The 10,279-nt window shown below is 41.4% G+C and overlaps 1 protein-coding gene across 1 annotated transcript; it reads right to left on the reverse strand.

Moving 5' to 3' along the window:
- Positions 1-3,705: 3,705 nt before the first annotated feature.
- LOC108573939 lies at positions 3,706-4,798 on the reverse strand. Its single transcript, XM_017936430.1, has 2 exons — positions 4,263-4,798; positions 3,706-3,880 (listed from the first exon to the last, which is right to left on the reverse strand). The coding sequence occupies exons 1-2, from the start codon at positions 4,796-4,798 to the stop codon at positions 3,706-3,708; spliced, it is 711 nt and encodes a 236-aa protein (XP_017791919.1).
- Positions 4,799-10,279: the final 5,481 nt, after the last annotated feature.

Raw genomic sequence — 10,279 nt, forward strand, 5'->3', positions numbered from 1 at the left:
TATAAAAAGTGTAGATGAAGTTGACGGTACTTCGGAATTCGAATTGAAACTTTCTGACTTCAAATGATCATAACTTCGAAATGAATGCATGAAATAAAAACGTTCAAACGCTATTCTATAGAGGAAAGTCAATATTTATATAGTGTGTAAAAACATATTGCTCAAATTGCTAATCTACGCGTCATCCGTACCCAAGTAAAGAACTTGAATGACGCGTATACGCGTCATCCGTCGCCAATGTGAAGGAGTCTGTAGTAATCATGTGGTAGATAAGACTTGAGTTTATACAGGGTGTCTGTTTTATCTCAATACAGCGAAATATCTTTTAAGGAAGTGATGTTAGGAAAAAAATGTTTTAATAAAAGTTGTTTGGTACGGGGGGGATTATGTGGTATAAATATTTTTTTTTTACCGGGTATGGTGGGGGAGATTTCAAAGTCAGTTTAATTTTCTTAAATGGAATGCTATATTTTTTTATACATAATATGATAGTGTATGTTAAGACCAGTTCAACGAGTACAATAATGGAGGACATGTGGAGAGGGTTCACATAGAAGGAAGTTTCCAATAATTTAAAATTGAACATATTGGTAGGTACTTATTGTACTTGTTGAACTCATCTTAATGACGGCATGTCCGTGAGACAATACTAACAAAACTACAAAAGTTTATTATTTTCAATTTTTCGTTAATAAAAATTTCATCAAAATATTGGTGAGATTTTTCTGATTAAAATGATACCAAACACGATATTGTTACAAAACTTGGTTGTATCGATTGGGCTTGTGAATTTTCCTTTGTGAATTTCTTATTAAGTAACTAAATATACACCGAATTATACCGTGTTTGGTCTCAAAGCGGCATTGCCTTTGATCAGTTATGGAATAGGAAAAAACGAATTTTGACCTCTGACGAGTTTAAAGGACACATAAGAATACACATAGGAGTTGTTATACTAACGTTTACACTACTCAGGACTCTTCACAAGCAGTTCGCAAACAGCTTGCTCTGGGGATCAAGAATAATAAACCCTAAAGGTAGAGAATTACAAAAAGCATTAACGACAAACGGATATCGAGTTCTCAGTACAGGTAAGCCGACTTACTGGCCCACAGACAACAATAAACTACCTGATTTACTAGATATTTTCATAACAAAACGAATTGCTCCTCATCACACTGTCACACTGACATTAACATCCACAACACTAATCAAAGATAAAAAAACCATCCTTATACAACTCTCGCACAGACTGGGATAATTTTAAATTATATCTAGACGATCATATAAATTTAGCCATACCAATAAAAACAGAAACTGACACTGAACGTGCTGTACAAAAATTAACCGAAACTATTCAACATACAGCATAAGTCAATACACCAAGCGAAGAATGGAAATCCATGGAATTAGCAAATTACCCGAAATATATTCTATAAAAGAAAAAATCTTGACAAAAGGGCTGCTAAGCGAAAATGGCAACTCAGTAGGCACCCGTATGACAAAAACATACCAAACAAACTAAGCAGACAGTTAAAAAAACTACTGTACAAATACAAAAATGACAACATTAAGTATTATATTCAAAAACTTTCACCATACTCAGACACAGATTGTTCGCTCTGGAAAGCGACAAAAAAAACTCAAAAGGCCCATACAGCATAATGCCCCAATTCGAGAAGAAGATGGATCATGGGCAAGAGAAGATAAAGACAAGGCAGAAAGTTTCGCAGAGTATCTAGCAGGCATATTTACACCACACGATATATCGTCAACTATAAAAGATCTGACAGATATAACAGTCTACCTGAACTTACCTCTGCAGCCCTGCCATCCGATTAAACATTTCTCGCCGACGGAAATTAAAGCAGAAATAAAATTATTAAACAACAAGAAGGCACCCGGATATGATCTGATAACAGCAAAAGTATTAAAATACTAACGTTTACACTACTTAGGTCGTTAGGATCGGATGAGAGAGGAGTCAAAGGACATGAATTAAGTATAGCCTCGATTTCGATAACGAAGGTTTCGAACTGCTCGTAGATGAACAGTTCTTCACCGACTACACGTTTTAGATGGTGTTTAAAGGATTTTACCGCCGCTTCCCAAACACCACCAAAATGAGGCAACAAGGGAGGCATGAAGTGCCATGTGATTTACTTTCCGATAAGGAAATTTCGCATCTTGTCGTCACCTTGGAGAGCTTCGTGAAGCTACCATAATTCATTGTTTGCGTCTACAAAGTTCGTACCGTTATCGGAATAGATATTTTTGCAGACTCCTCTTCGTCCGACGAACCGTTTCAAAGCGGCGACAAAGGCTTCGGTCGTCATATCGCTTACCGCTTCTGAGTGCACGGCCTTGGTCGCAAGGCAGATAAAAACCGTGACATATATCTTAATTCGCGCTTAATTCCGATGGCGCCGTTCTTTTATATAAAATGGACCGCAGTAATCTATGCCGCAGTTATAAAAAGGCCGGTTTTGTGTCACACGGGATGCTGGAAGATTTCCCATGAGGTGGTCGGTGGGTTGTGCCGGAAACATTTGACACATTGGCGGATGATTTTTCGCGTCGTATTCTTTCCGTCGATGGGCCAATATTCTTGTCGGACGTTGTAAAGAGTCGACGTGATGCCCGCGTGGTGGTTTCGATGATGAGCGTCTCGGATTATAAGTGTAGTTAGGTGATGGCCTCTTGGTAGAAGTATTGGGTGTTTCTGAGCAAATGGAAGAGTTGAATGTTGGAATCGGCCTCCAACCCGTAAAATTCCCTGATTATCGAGAAACGGATTCAGAGGGATGAGTTTGCTTTTAATGTTCAGACCTTCTTCATTTTTCAGACCATGAATGTCCTGAGCGAACGTGGTTGCTTGTAATAGCCGAATGATTCTTACGTTTGCTTCTCGAATCTCGTCTGTATTCAATGGACCCGTTATGCGATTTTATTTCCTCATCCGTAGGTCGTAGGCGACGATTCTACGAAGTTTGTTGATACAGGAACCATTGTTGCGAGACATGTTAAACGTTTGAGTTCCGGTAGTTCGTTAATGATCGTTAATTTGGATTCTGGCCAATCTGGTTCCTCCTTAGAGAGCCACTCCAGTCCGTGTCGCCATTCTAGATTGGTGGTAAACTACGCGGGGGTTTGTCCACGTGATAAACAATCTGCTAGGTTGCATTGTGACTTGATGTGCCGCCAAGTCACACTGTCTGTTTTTTCCTGGATTTCTGCTACCCGGTTGGCCACGAAAGTTTCCAGCGCGGACGGTTGTTTCTTGATCCAATTGATGACGATGGTTGAATCGGTCCAGAGGAAAACGTTGTCGATTTTGTGTGTGATGGCCTCCCGAACGGTAGTATACAAGGAGGCTAATAATACGGCACCGCATAATTCTAATCGCGCGAGTGTAACGGTTTTTAACGACACGACGCGTGATTTGGCGCAGAGAAGATTGGTTTCGATACGACCGTCTTCGTTAATTGTTTGGATGTAGATGGAAGCTCCGTAAGCCTGTTCACTCGCATTGCAAAACCCATGTATTTCGATCCCTTGAAGCCCTTGTTGAGTGACGTTCCTGTTAAATTGATGTTGTTGAGTTGTTGGAGCTGTTCGACAAAGGCGATCCATTCGGTATGGATGCTGGCTGGGAGAGATTCATCCCAATCAACATTTAGCTGCCACAGACGTTGTATAATAATCTTAGCTGTTCTCGTGACCGGTCCAAGCAACCCCAAAGGATCGAATATCTTCGCTATCGTTGATAATATTGTTCGTTTTGTGATATCGGTTGTCGTAGGAGGTTCGACCGTGTACAGTAGTGTATCGTTCCGCGCATCCCATGAAATTCCGAGACTCTTCATGACTGTCGTGTTGCCTAGAATTTTCGAATGAAGTTGGGTTTGATCCAATCCCAATAGAAGTTGTGGCTCGTTTGAAACCCACTGCTGGATGTTTAATCCTCCCCTTTGAAAGAGAGCGATGATTTGCGCTCATAATCGCTCTGCTTCTTCCATCGAATTGGCACCGGTCAGTAAGTCATCGACGTATAAATCGCGCTTCACGACTGCTGAAGCGTGGGGAAAATTCCTTTCTTCGTCGATTACGAGTTGGTGCAGACATCGTATGGCGAGATACGGAGCGCGGTCAGTCCGAAAGTGACAGTGTTAAGCTCGTATGTCGCTATCTGGTTGGTTTGATCTCTCCATAATATGCGCTGATACGATCGGTCGGCTGGACGCACGAAGAACTGCCGGTACATCTTTTCTATGTCTCCTGTTAGCACGTACGCATGCATCCGGAAACGTAGGAGTAACGAGAAGATGTCGCTTTGTATTGTGGGGCCGGTCATTAGTGCGTCGTTTAGAGAAAGGCCACTGTTCGATTTCGCGGAGCCATCGAATACTAAGCGAACCTTTGTTGTCGTGCTCGACGGTTTTTCGACCGCGTGATGAGGCAGGTAGAAACCCGGCGAGTGGGACGGTCTTACCTGCGTCATATGACCGAGCGCACGGTACTCTTCGATAACCGCGGTGTAATTATGTTTTAACTCTGCGTCTCGATTTAATTTCCGCTCCAACGAGAGGAATCGGTTGAAAGCGCGCGAATAAGATTCCCCGATCTGATCTTTCTTATCATTAAATGGTAAAGCAACCACATAGCGTCCGGATTTATCACGTTTGGTGTACCTGGTGAAGTGGTCCTCGCATTCGCGTTGTTCGGAGGAGAGGTGCTGAATGTGTGGTCCCTCTTCCATTTCCCAGAATTTCTTGATGTCAAAATCCGTGGTAGTCATGTACAGTCTGTTCCACAAGAGCGTGGACGCGATATCTCTGTGAAAATTAATTCTTTCTGTAAAAAATTTTATATACATCGAAACTACGTCTAATAAACTAATACGCACTTAATTAACAGCGTGTCCAATCTCCACCATTAGCGATTATTGCTTGACAACGTCTAGGTATACTTTCGACCAATTTCGTGGTATATGAGAGTGGTAGAGACCTCCATGTTTCTCGAATGGATGTTTAACACGTCTTTGGACAATTGGATTTTCATAAACAGACCAGGCACATCTGATACTTCAAGCCGAAAAAGATGCTTCATCACTGAATACACCACTCCAATCGCGATCAACTTTTTCGTGTGCCCACGCCAGCCGACTTTCGTCGTGCTTCCTTGAAAGCAACGGTTTCGATAATGTACTGCTCCATCAAACATTATTTTCTGTCAAGCGACCTTTTAATGTCAAAATCCCTATATTTATGCCCTTTTTACCAAAAAAGCTTGCCCTTTACGCAAGCAAAATGTTGGATTCCTTGAAAATAGCCGGAAGATCACTTTGTCTTCCCTTTTCGTGGTACCGCGCTTTGAATCTCGATCTGGGAGGTCATCGGCACATTCAGTTTCTTTATATCGTTGTGTCTACTTATTAACGAATTTACGAGATTAATGCATATATTTTTCTGCATTTTTAACACTCATTTTTCGTCCTTTTGGGTGATAACACAAGAAGACTGCCTTGAAACTTTTGGCGTACACGGCACTCATCTCGAAAAGGTCCGTATTTCTCAGTAACAAAAACGATACTAAAAGATTTAAAGCTAATGCGTATAAGAGGGAACTTCATATTTTTATGCTAACACAATCTCTCCCTCATTTGACCTCAAGTTTCGAAAATATCGCGTCCACGCTTTTGTGGAACAGACTGTATGCCTTACGCGACGCGCGTGGCACGACCGATGGTACGCTCCCCCCGATGATCCATCCCAATTTGGATCTTTGTAAAATTAGATCTGAACCGTTGTACTGTGAAAGATCGATTTGTCCTATGCTCAAACATGATAGTGTCGTGCCGGTGCCTATCAACATGTCGACTGGTGCTGGTCTATGGAAATGTGGAAATGTTGGCTAGTTGAATATTCGGAGGAATTTTAATTATTTTACGACCGATTTGAATATCTGGCAGCGGCCCTGAAATTTGTGGTATTACGAAAAAGGTTAACGTTCGTTGATAATTAGAGATCCGTGATTTGATGTTATCTGTGATGAGTTTGTTCGTGCTGGTGTTTTGGTGGTTCAGTGTTTCGATGGCGATTGCTTGCTTTTTCATCGGAAGACGCAGTTTCGTGGCGAGGTCTTCCGTGATGAAATTTGCGTTCGAACATGTGTCCATCAGTGTTCGACATTGAATTTATTGTCGGATATTAGTGTAATGCCTCGTCGTTTTAATGTCAACGGTTCCGTGTGTGTCTCTAGTCAGTCTCGTTCGTAATTTATGGTGTCGCTATGTAATTTTGTGTTATATCGCCGATCGCAAACGCGACACCCCCCGGACTTGCAGTCTTTGGTTGCATGATCTGGTCGCAGGCAATTCAAACAAAGCTGTGATCGTTTGCGCAGCCTTGTAGCGTTCCTCGACCGGCATCTCACGGAATTTTTTGCAGAGATATATGTCATGCGTTCCTTCTCTGGAGATCTTGCACGATGGTTTTGCCTTTACCGACGTGGCGTACGTTTTTTTCCTTTGCGTTCACGGTGACGGGGGCGAATTTCGCGGTGACGGAGGTGAGTTTCACGGTGACCCTGTTCGTCGCGAGTCGTGCTTCGCACCCATATTCGAATTCTCAGCTCGAGGGGGAGTCGGTGTCGATTCGGAATCTTTCAACTGATGTGATGCTATGCACAGGTGTTTGAAAATGTCCGCGATTTTGGGAACTTCTGTGTCTTTCAGCGTTCGTTCCCACGCCTTATGGGTATCCATGGACACTTTGAGATCGCGATTGTGATTAGCAGATCGTTCGCGATGTCCTCCCAGGACCGGCCGAGTGCCTGAAGGGAACGTACGTGTAGTTGCATGTGGTTGACTAAATCTCCTATTGCCTCCGACGAGTCGTCGGCCATCGGCGGCGTGTCGCGCAACAATGAGGCGTGACGCAGGACAAGAACGTGTTTATTGTCGTAGACTTCGACTAATTACTTCCACGCGGCCTCATAATTGTCGTCGCTGATCGCAAACGCCCGTATTGTTTTCTGCTTTATCTGTTAGTGATAACCGGAGGTAATGGAGATTTTGTATATTACTAAGGCCCCGTTGCGCGTGTATCATCGTTGTGAATGCGTCCTTGAAGGTGATCTACCTTTCCAAACGTCCGTCGAATTTTCTCGCGCCTTCCGACGGGTGATTGTTGTTCTGAGCGTTCTAGTTGTTCTAATATTACTGTTGCGGTCGCGGCTGCTTGATCGTAGATTTCGGTAATCGTCTCGCGTTCCGCTTCTGCTTCTTCGAAATTGTCGGAATGCGCCAATTCATCTTGTACTGCGTTGAACGTTTCAAACTGTCTACGCATCCATCCGCAACGATCTCGATATGCGTTAACATATTTACCGAACATCGTTAATTGTGATTTGAACGTCCGGCGTTTTGTTTTAAGGAAGTTTACAGGCGATTCTTCTGGCTCTGGTTCGTTTGTGTTAGCCATTTTTTTTTTTTTTTTTTTACGAAGTCGACGCTACACGATTATGAAATTACGGAAACAGAAGGACTGGAATGTGCGTGTTATGGAAACTGATTGGCAATTCGGAACGAGCCTACCTTGACTGAAGACAGTACATCAGGAGTTTCCTGCCGCTCGATTGTTGGCTCCAATTGTTAGCTGTTCCTCTGGTCTGGTCTCCTTGATGTGCAGCTTCCTGCGAGTTCCCTGCTGTTCCGCCGTACGGTGATTACGGAGTCCAGCGGTTGCTCTGTTCGTCCGTAGGCCGTGGATCCGGCTCGAAGGACCAAAAAATGTCGCGTCGCGCTCTTTTGTAAATGTTCAAAACTCGCGTTCGCGTCTGTTACCTGCCAAATCAATCTTAGGTAACTAATTCAAATTTTGTTTTGCTCGGAACGTTAGCAAAACGTAGAGTACGTTACGAACGATTGACGACGTTGTTTTGAAATGACTCTAGTGATCGATCGTGACTTGAAATACACGTTATGTTTCTCCTCGAAAGGCTGGAGAGTATCTGTTGTTCGCTCGAGAGAATCTTTGCGAATGTTTTTGCCGATCCTCGAATTTTTCTGGAGTCCGCCGTGACTCCCTCGCCAAATGTAAGAAGGCACGCTGATTGGTTTTTCACGTACACACAAATTACCAATCAACGTGCCCCTTGAGTGTCACCCACCCTTCCATTGCGCCCTTAGCGCGCTTTTCCTTGGAAGGAGTGGGGCCCTACCTGCGGGTGCGTGGAATCTTGGCTGTCCCCGCCAGGTCAACCCTCGGCCAAGAGTGCCGTTATACGCGCGTGTGGATTGACCCTTCAGGAATATCTGGTTTATGACACGTCTTCGGTTATTGAGGACGCGGAAAAGTCGAAATTCTAAAGGCATTGTTTTGTAAGAAATTACTTATTTTTTCGCGGAGCTACGAAGCGTCTTTGTTCTCAAAAATAACCTTCTGGTGCCAGGGTGCCATAAACCCGGCCAACGAAGACCCCTCGTGGTTCGTGCCTGCGCGACGGAACATTCTTCAAGACTTTTTTCTTTAGTATTTACTATTCTATGAATCTGCTCTTGTGTGGAGTGCTTTTTCCTAAAGTAATGTTGCTGTTATTTATAATGACCTGTAGTCTTTTCTAGATTAGTTTTTCCAGCAGTTTAGATAAAATCGGCAATAGTGATATCGGTCTGTCTACTACCCCTGGCAATAAGTTTGGAACCAAACACAAAGATACGAAACGAAAGAGGAATACCAAATTTTTTTATATATAAAATGCAACGATATGTATATGACATGTATGGTAACGTTAAATTGGTCTATTTTAAAATAAGTACTAAACAAATAATTAAGAGTTTCGTTTATTATATAATAAAAAATATAGACGAAACAAAATGTTACTTGGAAATAAGTATGGAACAGACCGAAGTTCTGGAAAAAAGTATGTAACATTATAAATTTACAAAGAAATTAACACTAATTTATTCAATATTTATATTACCTACTATTTTGTGACATTTTTAAATGCATGTATCACAAATTTCATAGGGTTTGGCATCGATATTGTAATATTTTCAGATTGTGTGGTAGAAATGTTTTCCCATGTTAATTTTCCATAGCTTGAAGAAGCACATCTTTATCATTTTTTAGGTTTTTTATGCATATACTATACATTTTTTTCACATTGCTCATAAATATCCAATCCAGTGTAGACGTAGAATATTAGTTAGTTACTTCATGATTTTCATCCCACTATTCTAAAAAAAAAACTCGTAAAAGATGCGGACGTCCGCGGTCAACGTGAACAAGAGCTGACAGAAAATTAAGACACATCGTAAAGGAAATGAGAAGACCCACATCTAAAGAAATTAATGAGAAGTGGGCACAACACGTATCCGATCGAACTGCACGAAATAGATTACATGAAATGGGGTATTCTTTACGTAAAGAACATAGAAAAAAACATTTGGAATGGTGTAAGAAATATGCACATTGGACTACAGAGGATTGGAGTAAAGTAATCTTTAACGATGAATCGTGTGTGTGCATCGGAGGAGGAGATGATGCAGGACACTTCGTGTGGAGAACAACTGCTGAAAAATTTAACGAAGATTATTTGAATTTTAAAAAGAAATATCCGCAGTCATATATGGTGTAGAGCTGTATGACAGCTCAAGGAATTGGACAAATGTGCATTTTGTACAAAAATGTGGACTCCGAAATATATATGTATATATTAGACAACTTTTGTAGAACAGTGGTACGAAGATTCGGACGATTTTTATTTCCAGCATGACAATGCAAGTTGTCATCGCAGCAAAAAAGTTCAAGATTACTTACAACAAAAACGCATTCGAACTATACAATGGCCAGCAAATAGCCCAGACCTAAGTCCAATTGAAAATTTATGGGCACTCTGGAAACAATTTATACGCGACAAAAAGCCAAAAAATAAGAATAAACTTTTAGAAGCTATTAAATTTTCATGGAAACAAATTTTCCCCATTTTCGCCATCACAGTGTGAAAATTTAATAACATCGATGCCAAAACATGTACAAGCTATGATACATGCACGTGGGAATGTCACAAAATACTAGGTGACATAAACATTAAATAAATTATTGTTAATTTCTTTGCAAATTCATAATGTTCCATACTTTTTTCCAGAACTTGGGTTCGTTCCATACTTATTTCCATGCAACATTTTGTTTCATTTATATTTTTTATTGCATAATAAACGAAATACTTAATAATTTTTTGTGTTTTTACTATAAAATAGACCAATTTAACACTA

This window comes from Habropoda laboriosa, unplaced genomic scaffold, assembly GCF_001263275.1.
Source record: "Habropoda laboriosa isolate 0110345459 unplaced genomic scaffold, ASM126327v1 scaffold187, whole genome shotgun sequence".
Lineage (NCBI taxonomy): Eukaryota > Metazoa > Arthropoda > Insecta > Hymenoptera > Apidae > Habropoda > Habropoda laboriosa.